Source organism: Salpingoeca rosetta (assembly GCF_000188695.1).
Source record: "Salpingoeca rosetta unplaced genomic scaffold supercont1.28, whole genome shotgun sequence".
Lineage (NCBI taxonomy): Eukaryota > Choanoflagellata > Craspedida > Salpingoecidae > Salpingoeca > Salpingoeca rosetta.
This window is the reverse complement of record NW_004754906.1, coordinates 787,553-800,052: the sequence shown is the minus strand read 5'-3', so window position 1 is coordinate 800,052 and position 12,500 is coordinate 787,553. Positions and strand designations below refer to the sequence as shown.

Here is a 12,500-nt window from a genome sequence, read left to right as displayed (position 1 = left end):
CGGCGTGCACGCCTTCCTGTCAACCTCCACATCGTCGATGCCGTCGTCATCAGTGGCCGCCGCGTCGTCGTACCTGGCACCCCAGCCGTCGAGCGGAAGCAAGAGCTCGACGTCCTCGGCATACAGGGCGTGGCTGGACAAGCGCGGCATCCGCATCTCATTCCTCAGCATCACCTTCACCTCCAACCGGATCGCAAAATACTTCTACCGCATCGCCCTGTGGTCGCCCACGGCCTGGCGGCTGTGGTTCTCGTTTGGGGTGTTTGTTGGCTGTGCGCTGCTGGCGCTGGGGCCGCTACTGGTCCTGTTCAACCTGACGGTCACCGCTGCCGACCTTCTTCCTTCCTTCTCCATGCCCGCCACGTCGCCATCCCTGCCGGGCCACGAGCACCAGCACCATCAGCACGGCGCTGGGCTGCCCATGACAGAGTCCAGTGGCAGCAGTTCCGCCGGTGTGGCGGGCACGACTTCCACACACGCGCCGCGCATCCGGCAGTTTGAGATGCGCCCACTCATCCCGGGCGTCAACGTACCCGCAGAGCACACGCTCATCTTCTTTGTGGTGGTGCTGCTCAACAGCCTGTTCCACGAGGCGGGCCACGGCATTGCCGCTGCGCTGCACGATGTGTACATCGAGAACTGCGGCATGTTCATCCAGGTTGTTCTCCCGGGCGCCTTTGTTGAACTGCACTCGCCGCAGCTGAATGCCGTCAAGGCATTTCAGCAGCTCCGCATCTTCTGCGCCGGCGTCTGGCACAACATCGTGCTCGCTCTTCTAGCGTTTGCCGTCTACCTCGCCCTTCCAAGTGCGTTGCCGTGCTGTGTGTGTGTGTGTGTGTGTGTGTGTGTGTGTGTGTGTGTGTGTGTGTGTGTGTGTGTGTGTGTGTGTGTACCTGTGTGTGTGTGTGTGTGATCATGCAGAAATATTGACCTGCCTGCCACCATGACATTCAAGCTTCCCAGTTGGCCTCTTTCAACCCATCATGCTCAGCTCACTATCATGCCGCCAACCACTGCCGCCAACCACTGCCATCAGCGCTTCTGTCGTCGTCGTATATGTATGGTCACGGCGTTGCTGTTGCTGCGCTTGATGTGCACTCCCCGCTCGCCGCATCGCTCCAGCCTGGGGATGTCATCACCGCCATCAGTCAGTCGCCTCGTTTCGTGGGGAGGGTGGGTGTATGTATGTGTTGTGTGTGTGTGTGTGTGTCTGTGTGTGCGTGTGTATGTGTTGCGTCTGTGTGTGTGTGTGTATGTGTTGTGTCTGTGTGTGTGTGTGTGTGTGTGTGTGCTCGTGCGTCTCTGTATGCATCTGCAGAATTGCTAATGCTGCACTGAGGTGGCCGCGTGTTTGCAGATGAAGGCTGCGAGGTCAACACGATTGAGGACATTCACCGCTGCTTTGGGGACATTGAGGTGAGTCTTCGACACACCCATATAACAAGGCGCGCGCACACAAACATACCACACAAAGCGTGCTCACGCACGCGCACACTTCCCCTCTTCCCCTCTTCCTCCCTCCAACGCTGCATGGTAGGCGCTGCGTGTGACGGGGCGCACGGGCATGTGTTTGAGCCGTTCGCTCGTGGACGCATATCCGCCGCTGAAACCACCGCCGGGTGTGGATCCACACGCAGAGGTGCACGCGGACTGCTGTGTTGAGGACACGGGCGACACCTCGCAGTCAAGGTGCGGCTTGCATTGCATGAATGGCGTGTGCGTGTGTGTGTGTGTGTGCGTGTGTGTGTGTGTGTGTGTGTGTGTGTGTGTGTGAGTGTGTGTGTGTGTGTGTGTGTGCGTGTGTGTGTGCGTGTGTGTGTGTGTGTGTGTGTGTGTGTGTGTGTGTGTGTGTGTTGGGGTGGATGTGGGTTCTGGAGAGAAGCGGGGAGTGGGTTGAGGTTTTTTAGGAGAGGATTTATCGTCTCAGCTGCGTAAGGAAGAAAAAGGGGCGTGGTTGCTGTTTGCGGTCGCCCATGACACGCACGTTGACGTGATGGCAGCGACTGGACCGCCATGCCACCTCTCTTATCATGGCAGCCACCTTGCTCATGGTGCCTTTGGGTTTGTGTCGGTTCAGGTTGTGCTTTGCGCAGCGGGCGGAGGGCTTGTTCAAGTGCATCCCAGCGCGAAAGGCAAGTTGCATTCACTCCCATTGCTGTCAGCATGCAAACCCCGCCGCCCCCCCCCCTTCGCTGCGCAACACATATGTCAAAGCTCGCCCTTTTGTAAACCTTCGTTCGCATGGTTTGATGTTGCGCTGTACCGCCGTGTGCCGTGTGCTGCCGTTAACCGTTGTTGCTGTTGTCTTGTGACTGCTCGTGTTCAGGCCGCAGACAGTGCTGCTGTTGATCGCTGCGTCGCGCATTCGCACTGCAGTGACGGCTTTGCCTGCTGGAACGTCACCCTCGAAGTCGACGACATGTGAGAGACCATGCGTTGTGTGTGTGAGGGAGGGGGAGTGTGCGTGTCCGTGTGCCTGTGTGTCCGTCTGTGTCTGTGTCTGTGTCTGTCTGTGCCTTTGTGCTTGTGTGCGTGCGTGTGTGTGTGTGTGTGTGTGTGTGTGTGTGTGTGTGTGTGTGTGTGTGTGTGTGTTGCTTACTCTGAAACATCCAGCATCACAGCCCTCGCCCTTTGCTCATCCACTGGGCATGTGCTCGCTCGCATCACAAAGGCACTTTGTTCGATTCCACGTGGCGGGAAAAGAGCCCGTACTATTTCTTGGGCCCTTGAACGAATTCTCGCAGTGAGTTTGCACGCAGTGCCTCCGTTTTCAACCCTTGTCTGCATTGTTGTTGATTTGCTGACTCAGAATCAACGCATTCACTCACTCACACACACACACACACACACACACACACACACATACTCACTCACTCACTCACTCACTCACTCACTCACTCACTCACTCACTCACTCACACACACACTCACTCACACACACACTCACTCACTCACTCACTCACTCACTCACTCACTCACTCACTCACTCACTCACTCACTCACTCACTCACTCACTCACTCACTCACATACACACACTCTCTCTCACACACTCTCACTCACTCACATACACACATACACACATACACACATACACACACTCTCTCTCAGGTCTGTGCTGTTGTCGGACTATGTGCCGCTTGGGGTGTCCAGCCTTCGCTTCCCGTTGGCTGTGCGCACGTTTCTCGGCTACATGATTGCGCTCTCCCCGGCGCTGGCTGTCCTCAACGCCCTCCCCTGCTGGCTACTTGACGGTGCACACATGCTCAAGGCCGTGTTTGAGCTGCTGCTCCCGTCGCCGCGGTTTGACGAGGAGCGGGTGGCGGCTCTGCGCCGGTGGTGTCTGCACATCAACTCGGCGCTCCTGGTGCTGCTCATCGCTCTCTCCTTTTGGCGGTTGGCTGCAAGTTCGCCGCCTACGGCTCTACCGTCCACAGCACCGCACGCCGCGTCTGCCACCGCGTCTGCGGGGACGTAAATCCCCCACCTTGTTGTGTTTGCTTTTCCAATAACAGCACATGACATGCACTTGCTTGTTGAAGGCATTGCTGCGTTGCTGCGCTCCGGCCCTCGCTCGTGCCATCTGTTTTGCTCGACACGCGTATTCAACGACCCCCCGGCTTTTGTTCGCCTGTGTGTGTTATCATCTTGGATTTTGGGTCGCCTTTACTTTGGTTTCCAGCTAGCTCGTTAGATAGGCTGTTGCTTCTTGCTCTTTTTGCTCTGCATCTGTAATTTGCTTGCACTTGTAGCGGTGTATTGGGGTGTTGTTTTGCAAGCAAGTGTTAACTTGCTTGCCGCATGCCCGTCCGTCCTTTCGTTCCCTGCAATAACTAAACGAATGAATCGGTCAAAGGATACTCTGTGGTGGCTCTGTGTGTGTGTGTGTGTGTATGTATGTGTATGTGTGTTATTGCGTGTGCGTTTGTCTGTAGCTGTGTGTGTGTGTGTGTTTGCCTATGTGCTGTTTGCTTTCTTGCCTGTCTGTTGTTTGCTTGTTTCTGCTTGTATGCATCTAGTTTGTCCTTCTCTCCCTTGCACCCCCTGATGATTACGTTGCTGCAGGAGAAGCTTCATCAATTGTATTGTCGCTTCTTCAACTTAACACGTGTATCAAAACGCACATGCATTCATACACGCGCGGGAGTAACATGACGTTGTAACAACACGGTGGGCAACCTCTGAACCGCCTGCCGAGAACAGCAGACAAACACGCCATCGGGAAGAACTTGCAAGAGCAAGCACATATAACTGTAACCAATCGCAATTATCAAGACAAGGACAAGAGAAGAGTGCATCAGAAAACCACATGGACACACCCACATCCAACGGCACGCATAGTAAGGAGCCACAACTACAACTGAGCGGAGGTGGTGCAACCCACAACACTGGCAACACGCACATGTGCAAGGAGATAGGCAGAGCAAGCAAACAGACAAGCAAGGACACACGAGCTGATGCAGACTCGTTAGGAAGACAGCACAAAGCACAAAGAGCTAGGGCAAGCGGAAGCAGCACAGAGCGACGAGCGACATGGCGATACAAAGCAAAGTATCAGTAATCAGAAGAAGAATGAAACAACTAAACAACAGATGAAAAGACACCCAACACTAGAACAAACAACAAACCATGCACCACCAACAGGAACGCAGACAGCCACGACGACGAGTGGAGTATTGGTTGAATAAAGTAAGTCGTGCCATGGTGACTGTCTTGAGGCTGTGGGGCCTTTGGGCGGGCGAGGCATGGGCCTGCTGCGGCCGAAAGTGGTTACAATCACGCGTCATCTAAATGACGACGAAAGAACGAAAGAACGAAAGAACGAGAGTACGAAGGAGGAGGGCGATCCGACTGCTGGTGAAATGAAAGCCAAAGATAGAATCCAGAGAGCAACGCGTATGCGTGGCTGAGCGCCCGAGTGCGAGACCGAAAAGCGGAGGCTGATCCGATGATGACGATGATGACGATGATGACGACGATGATCTGGAAAGGCACGATGAAGGAAAGAATAACTGCTGGTGCCTGCTGACGAGGCAGACACGACTGAATAAATGTCCACCATTCACCAGTGGATGGGAATGCCGGTGGAAGCAATGCGAGCGGCCTGCTCGTGGGCGAGGGGCGTTGGCTGGGCGTCACACGGCGCGAGAACTAGCGCGTAGGGCATGGGTGCTCCCTTTGCGTTTGATGATGCAACAGCGTTGTCGGCAGCGACTGCCTCGAAGGTGGCGTGCAGCTCGGGGCAGAGGGACAAGAGCTGCAAGTAAATATCAAGCAGGGTCAGGTCCTCGTTCATGTCCCAATACAAGGCAATCTTGGTGTAGGCGAGCGTCACTGTCGGAGAGGGCGAAGTGCAGGGCATTGGTGGGGAGTTTGTGAGAGCAGGACACGAGAAGACGTGAACGTGCGTTGGTTGGTGTGAAGTGAAGAAGCGGACAAACAAGAGAGAGAGAGAGAGACAGCCAGCTTGTGTGTGTGTGTGTGTGCGTGTGTGTGCGTGTGTGCGCGTGTGTGTGTGTGTGTGTGCGTGTGTGTGTGTATGTGTGTGTATGTGTGTGTATGTGCGTGTGTGTATGTGTGTGTGTGTGCTTGCATGCACGGGGGGGGCGCAAGCGCCTCTGTGTGTCCTTGTTGTTTGATTGGTGCTGTTTGGTACGTACGTTGGCAAGCCTGGATGTGCTCGACAATGTCGTTGAGCTGCATCAAACAGATTGGGGAAGGCTCTGGAGGAGCGCGGAATGCGGGTGGGGCTTCGGAGTCCGACGCGGAAGCAAACTCGGGGGAGCTTGGCTCAGAGAGGAGGAGGAGGCTGTCGGTGTCACTGCCGTCCATGTACATGTGCGCATCTACCGGCGACGTGCTTGCATGCAACATGGTGTGCGTGGTGGCGCTGATTGGGTTCATGGGCACAGGCATCAGCGGGTCACCGGCAATGTCTGCAGCCGATGCAGTGCTGCGTGTGTGGCTGCTGCGCCGGGACTGGCGACGGCGCGGTGTTGAGGCAGCGGATTCCGCGTCCGAGTGGCCGGCCATGGAAGGCGATGGCGGGGCGGAGGAGATGGGCTGGAAGGTGAACACCGACTCTGCGTCGCTGTCATGTCCCGCGTCTGAGGCGCGGCCGTGCTCGAGGCCGCTGGAAATGCGATGAGAAGCGTTGTCAGGAACAGCTGCAGTCCCGCTGTTGTTGTCGGGGACACCGTTCTCCTCATCTTCATCCATCTGCATGTGCTCCTCAAGCTCCTCCTGCTCTTCCTTGTGCTGTTGTTCGTCTCGTGCGGAGCGGCGAGTGCTCCTTCCCCTGCGCGCGGGATAGCGCGAGGTGCGGCGGGAACCTTTTCCTACAAGAGGCGGAGGTGTTGTTGTTGCATGTTCGTGGGGTGGTGTTGTTGGCGTTAGATTGAGGATTTAGTTTCGTCAACGTTTCGTTTTCAGTGCACGGATGATCATGGTATGTGTACGTGTGCGCATTCCGGACGTGTCCATGTTTAAACATCCGGGTGTGTATGGATAGTTGGATGTGTTTAGATGTTTGGATGTTTGACACATGAAAGCTGCCGCCGTTGTGGCGCCCATGCCAAACAACTTGGGTCAACACGCATGTGAGGAGGAGGTGGTAGCTCTTACGCTTTCTTGGGTTCTTGCTGTAGTCGTAGTCGCGGAGCATGGTCTTTGAGCTCTCAACCAGTGTCTTGTAGCAGCCTGTTGTTACGGAAAGGAGGAAGACCGAACGCAGTTGGAGTGAAGCAGTGAAGCGAGGAGTGGTTTGACATGATGAGGTCGCGATAGGACACAGTACCAGAATCAGTAAAGACAAGAAAAACGAAAAAGGAGCAAAGAGTATCCGAGTTGATCAGGCCTCGTGTCACATGTAAAGGAAACATACACCAGCAAGCATCAGGAAGCAGGCAATAATAACATACACTCATGTTCTCAAACAACAACAACAAACATACACAAGCAGGGACGGCCATACTCAAACAACAAGAACAAGCAGAGACAAGCAAAGACGAACATACTCAAGCAAGCAAATATGCACACACATACACACACACACACACATACGCACCTCCAAATCGCTTGTAGAGGATGATGGCGACAGCTTGAAGGCGGAGGTAAAAGGCGCGATCTTGTTGGGTGCGGGTCTTAAACTTGTACTTGCGGGTCATGGTTTCCCAGCCCTCTGGAACTTGGAAGCAGAACGCGTGGAGTTCTTCGAGGGCGAGAGCACTTTCGACCTCATCGTTGCGGGTGGTGTACGCCTTGGCAATGAGCCTGTCGCACTTGCGGCGCCGCTGCTTGCTCATGGTATCGAGGGCCTGCGAGCGATGGCGGAGGACGCTCTTGCCGTGCGTCTTTGCAATTTCGCGCACAGCCGTCTTGCCCTTTTTGAGAATGCCGACGCCGAGTTGTTTACAGCGGTCCACCGAGTGGGCGGAATCCGTGAACGCTGCATGGAGTGAGTGGGAGCGGAGTGGGTGTTGTTTGTGAGTGAGTACGAGCGTGTGGAGGATGGGAAGGGGGGAGGAAGAATGTTTGAAAGGATAGCTTGGAGAGTCAAGAGCATCATGACAGCAGAGACAGTTTCGCACAGATAACGACCGACAAGAAGATCATGTACAACCACATAGAGAGAGAGAGAGACACACACACACACATGCACACACAACACACGCACGCACACGCAACACACATACGCAGCAGACACATGCAGATACACACATACGCAGATACACAACACACACACACACACGCACGCGCGCACACACACTGACTGTATTTGCGGCGAGGGGTGCGCGGCATGGTCGTGGACGATGACTATCTTTGGTACACTGCGTGCGTGGTGGTAGTGGTGGTGGGACGGAGCGACGTCAAGGTGGTGACCCCTTCTTGCGTGGAAGAGGAACGCGTGTGCGGCGTGGGCGGTGGAAGAGGCGGAGAGGAAGGTGATAGTGGTGGGGGCAGTAGTGGATGTGTTTGCGGCGCACAAAATCACAATCGCTCGCTGTAGGCGTGGCTGGCGTGATTGCAGGGTTGCTGGACTGGGCGACAAGGGCGACAAGGGCGACAAGGGAGGGATCAGGGAAAGGAAGAACTGGAAGAGGGAGGATATTGGAGTGATCGACGAGACGAGCAAAGCAAAGAACAAGGGAGGGCTTGGCTTGGAAGGCAGGCGTGACAAATGGAAAATGGGCTGTGTCTGCGTCTGCGACTCAGCAAGCATGAAATGGTGAGAGCTTTTTGGGGGGGGGGGGCAAACAACAACACCACCACTAGCTCCAAAGCAGAGCACAGCTACGACTCGACGATGGAAGAAGAACAAAGAGATCGACCCACGGAGGGACGGCGGGCAGAGCAAAGGGTAATGTAACACGTGAAACAGAACGTGGCAAGAACAAAGACAGAGGGGGGGGGGAGAGAGGAGCGGAGGTATGGGTGGAGGGTCAGGGAAAATGCATGCCGCAGAGCACAACGTGGTCCCACCAAGCAAAGGCACACACACACACACTGGGCACGGCAAAAGCAGGGCGACCACGCCCCGCACAACCGAAGCGCACGTTGTTTTGTGGGTGGGTTTACTGCTGTTGAAGCAAGCACGCTGCAGCAAGCATGACCACTATGTGGCCCTGACTGCGCCAAAACACCAACAAAGAGAGCACGCTGCTGCTGCGACGGAGCGACACACAACACGCGAGAGGCGAAGCTTTGTGGGTTGGTCAACGCATCCTATGTAGGTTGACCAGACATGGGAAAAATGAAAAGCCACATTGCAAACTATCTATTCGCCGCAACAAGATCGCCCCATGCCATCTTCTTTGCGGCCCGCCACTTCAAGTCGTCGTTGACCCGCCGCTTACTGAAGGTGACATCGCGAATTTTCCCTGGGGTGGCGAAACAAAACAACCAAATCGCAAAATAAAACTGGGTGAGCGCCACGGGAAAGACTCTCCACGCCGTGCAAGACTGTCCCAGCATGACCAAAACGAGAGTGGACACAGTTGCACAAAGAAATAGAGCGGGCCAAAATGAGGTCCCTGGCAAGGCCCGCTCTGATGGAACGTGCATGTTTGCACGTTTCGCGTGTGTGCCGCCGTTAGCGTTTTGTGTGGCGTGGTCATGTTTGGTGTGGCGTTGTTCGCGTGTGTGACGCGTTTTGTGCGTCGTGACGCGTTTTGTGCGTCGTATCGCGTTGCGTTGTGTTGCGGTGTGTTGCGTTTGCCGCACCAGCAACGCACACACACAACACACAACAACACGCCAACACGCCAACACGCCGCTCCAAGTCACAAAACGAACGAACCAAAAACAAAGAGCTCCGTGCGACATGAGCAAGCAACCACCGATACCCACCGCTGAAGGAGCAGGTCCTGGCAGTGACCAATCCTTTCTTGCGGGACACACTGGCCACGACACGATGAAGCTGTTGATCGACTGCTGTTGGCGTTGGGCAATCGCCTTCGGCGTCAACTTGGCGATTGTGTGTTGTCGACGATGTGCTGTCGCTGGCGGCGTCTTGCTCCTCTTCTTCCTCTTCCTTTTGCTCATCTTCTTCTTTCTCCTCCTCATCATCATCTTCCTCGTCTTCCTCCTCCTCATCATCATCCTTTTCCTTTGCTTCTGCTGCTGCCACTGCTGCTGGTGTGCGGCTGTCGATGGTGTGTGCGGCCCCGAGCGCGCCCGACGCCACCGTGCCGGCATATGCGGCCATCGCAGCCAGCGTGTTGTCTGCACCGCGGTGGTGGTGGTGGTGTTGTCCTTGTGGTTGTGGGTGGTTGTCTGCTGAAGCTTCCTCTTCTCCTGCTGCTGCTGCTGACGCTTGCTGACGCTGGCGTTTGCGTTCGCGCTGCTCTTTGTCTTGCTCTGCGGCAAAGGTTTCACCACAGGTTTTGATATGGGTCCGGTACTGCTGCCACTGGTCCGCGGAGTATGTTGTCTTCTTCAAGATTAAGTACGAAAACTTGCTTCTGCGCACTTGCCGGCGACGCAGGCTGCGGTGGAACATCTGTTGTTGTTTCGTGTGCGTAAGAGTGTGTGTGTGTGATGTGTGCGCGCGCGTGATGCGTGTGATATGTGATATGTGTGTGCGCGCACGTTAGTGTGTGTGTGTGCGATATGTGCGCACACGTTAGTGTGTGTGTGTGTGTGTGTGGAAAACAAGGCATCATTCACGGTCACAACACAACGGCATGCAGCCATCGGCCCTCGTCCCCAAACCACACATGCACTTACACGCACATGCACACACATACACACATGAACAGTGATACGCACCAGGGAAGGAGGCCAGACGACGGAGACGGGGAAGTGGCACGGGTGGGACGTCTGCGTCATGGGACACTGGTACATGTGCGGGCACGGGGCCACCAGCTGCATTGTGTACGGTGCAGTACTTGCCGCAGCAGCAGTGGAAGCAAACGCCACCCCCTGCTCTTGGCCATCACCATCGCCATCGTGGTGGCGCTGATGGCCTTCTTCTTCTTCTTCTTCTTCTCGTGTCGCGGCCGCCGTTGCTGCAGCGTCAGAGCCAGGGCCATCATGAGCGGAAGGGCCCGCAGTGTCCTCATCGTCACTGCTGTGTATTGCCTCCAGGTGCGCTTGGTTGTCGTGCAGCGCAAGCGCGGCAATGTGCTGGCGAGCTTCAAGCATGCACATGTGCCCCCACGCACTCCCATTCTCCACCAGCACCTGTTGTATGTGTGTGAGCGTGGGTGAGTGCGTGTGTGTATGTGTGGGTGAGTGCGTGTGTGTGTGTATGTGTGTGTGTATGTGAGTGGGTGAGTGAGTGAGTGTGAGTGAGTGTGTGTGTGTGAGAGTGTGAGTGAGAGAGTGTGTGTGAGTGAGAGTGTGAGTGTGGAAGTGCGTTGAACATGACCTGACTCACAGCCCGCAGGACATGAACGAATGGACAACGGTTGGAAGCGCATGCACGAAAACACGCGCACACACACGTGCACACACACACACACACACGCAACGTACGAGGTATGAGGTTGTCTTGTTCCAGAGGGATGTGAGGGCTGCTCGGCGGGCGTCACCAGATGGCAGCTCGCTCAGTGTATGGCTGGCAAGCACAAGGTCGTGCTCACCCTGGAGTGTGCAATGAAGCGCAGCATGTGTGTATTGTGGGGAGAGGAGCAAGAGCTTCAGTAGTGGCGTACTACTAGCGCTTGAAGAGGAAATGACAACACAAAGCCGACCACACACACACACACACACATACATACACACTCTCTCTCACACACAAACACACACACACACAAACACAAACACAAACACACACACACACACAAACATACACACGCACAAACACAATGCAACTGCACATACTTACACACGCGCACACATTTGAGTTACCTTGGGGGAGAGAAACTGTTGGAATCGACTGTGGCGATCGTAATCAATACCTGGAAGCAGCGCAAGCAAACACAGCAACACGTGCAGGTACATGGACAATGGGAGAGGGAGAGGGAGAACGCGAAGGTTATTTACGTGAAGCTCAGCCCGCATGAAAGTGCATGTGTGTGTGTGTGAGTGAAGACGGCGCACATGTGCTGATGTGTGTGTGGTCATCGCTAAGCGTCGCTCAGCGTCGCTACGTACCCTCCAGCATGTGTTGGGAGAGGTTCAGCATGGCCAAGGACGTATCCACGCATGTGATGGAGTCAACGCTCGACTTCCATGTGTCATGCAGTGCCCTGAGTGTGCAGGAGGGGGAGGGGTAGGTGTGGAGGGGAGGAGAGTGTTAATGTGGTGCAATCAGGTGCAGGAGCATGTGCAGCCACCATGCCAGGGTAAAGCGCAGAAGAAGGTCAACTGATGCTGCCACCAACAGCGCTGAAACGAGCATGGCACCTCAGGTGCACAAAACAGGTGCTCTCACCATGTTGATGTGCCTGTTCCAGCGCCAAAGTCCAGCACAGATGACGGCTGAAACGCTGGATCCCGAATTCTCAACTGCACGCAATTGGGATGTATGTGAGTGTGTGTGTGTGTGTGTGTGTGTGTGTGTGTGTGTGTGTGTGTGTGTGTGTGTGTGTGTGTGTGTGTGTGTGTGTGTGTGCGTGTTCTTCATGGCGAAAACGTTACCTGGTTGAGGGCGAGCTCCGCGAGGCGCCGGGTTGATGCCCCTTCACCGTTGTCGTGATGCCTAGACAGCGACGGATCGGAAGCGCCGAAATGAATGACAGTGGGTCATAATGTCGCGCCGTGACGCATGTCGCTGAGCCCCCCACGTGCCAACGCATCATATTGTGGAGACCTGCGCTAATTCTGAAGAGATCTCCTTCAACGCTATTAGATAGCATAATAGTTTAAAATTTCGAGCCTGCGTAGATGATGAAGGCTTGAGGCTTGTGGGCGTGCTAGTGTCGTCTCTTATACGCAAGACCCCCGCTAGACGCGTCGAGCCCCGCCCGTAAGAGACACGGCGACGCAGACATGTACAAACAGATCAGAGAACGTTCGACGGCCCAGCATCCCTACACGGCCACTAAATTGAATCAAAA

The 12,500-nt window shown here is 55.3% G+C and overlaps 3 protein-coding genes across 3 annotated transcripts in view; 1 reads left to right on the top strand and 2 right to left on the bottom strand.

Annotated features, from left to right (window-relative positions):
* The window catches only part of PTSG_09454 (uncharacterized protein), a 4,583-nt gene extending 736 nt beyond the window's left edge, over positions 1-3,847 (top strand). Inside the window, exons 2-9 of the mRNA XM_004989651.1 lie at positions 1-806; positions 1,037-1,147; positions 1,358-1,416; positions 1,538-1,689; positions 2,078-2,132; positions 2,327-2,421; positions 2,672-2,743; positions 3,109-3,847. The exon at positions 1-806 is cut by the window's left edge and continues 128 nt beyond it. Of these exons, the coding sequence (XP_004989708.1) occupies positions 1-806; positions 1,037-1,147; positions 1,358-1,416; positions 1,538-1,689; positions 2,078-2,132; positions 2,327-2,421; positions 2,672-2,743; positions 3,109-3,475 (1,717 nt within the window). The 3' untranslated portion in view covers positions 3,476-3,847. The remainder of the gene's footprint in view (positions 807-1,036; positions 1,148-1,357; positions 1,417-1,537; positions 1,690-2,077; positions 2,133-2,326; positions 2,422-2,671; positions 2,744-3,108) is intronic.
* Positions 3,848-4,659: 812 nt separating this feature from the next.
* PTSG_09453 (uncharacterized protein) lies at positions 4,660-7,926 on the bottom strand. Its single transcript, XM_004989650.1, has 5 exons — positions 7,770-7,926; positions 7,064-7,444; positions 6,622-6,696; positions 5,658-6,335; positions 4,660-5,331 (listed from the first exon to the last, which is right to left on the bottom strand). The coding sequence occupies exons 1-5, from the start codon at positions 7,795-7,797 to the stop codon at positions 5,060-5,062; spliced, it is 1,434 nt and encodes a 477-aa protein (XP_004989707.1). The 5' UTR covers positions 7,798-7,926; the 3' UTR covers positions 4,660-5,059.
* Positions 7,927-8,553: 627 nt separating this feature from the next.
* PTSG_12886 (uncharacterized protein) overlaps positions 8,554-12,500 on the bottom strand; it is a 5,196-nt gene continuing 1,249 nt past the window's right edge. The window contains exons 4-10 of the mRNA XM_004989649.1: positions 11,876-11,949; positions 11,596-11,690; positions 11,350-11,399; positions 10,975-11,082; positions 10,267-10,680; positions 9,346-9,997; positions 8,554-8,876 (exon numbers count right to left, since the gene is read on the bottom strand). Of these exons, the coding sequence (XP_004989706.1) occupies positions 8,770-8,876; positions 9,346-9,997; positions 10,267-10,680; positions 10,975-11,082; positions 11,350-11,399; positions 11,596-11,690; positions 11,876-11,949 (1,500 nt within the window). The 3' untranslated portion in view covers positions 8,554-8,769. The remainder of the gene's footprint in view (positions 8,877-9,345; positions 9,998-10,266; positions 10,681-10,974; positions 11,083-11,349; positions 11,400-11,595; positions 11,691-11,875; positions 11,950-12,500) is intronic.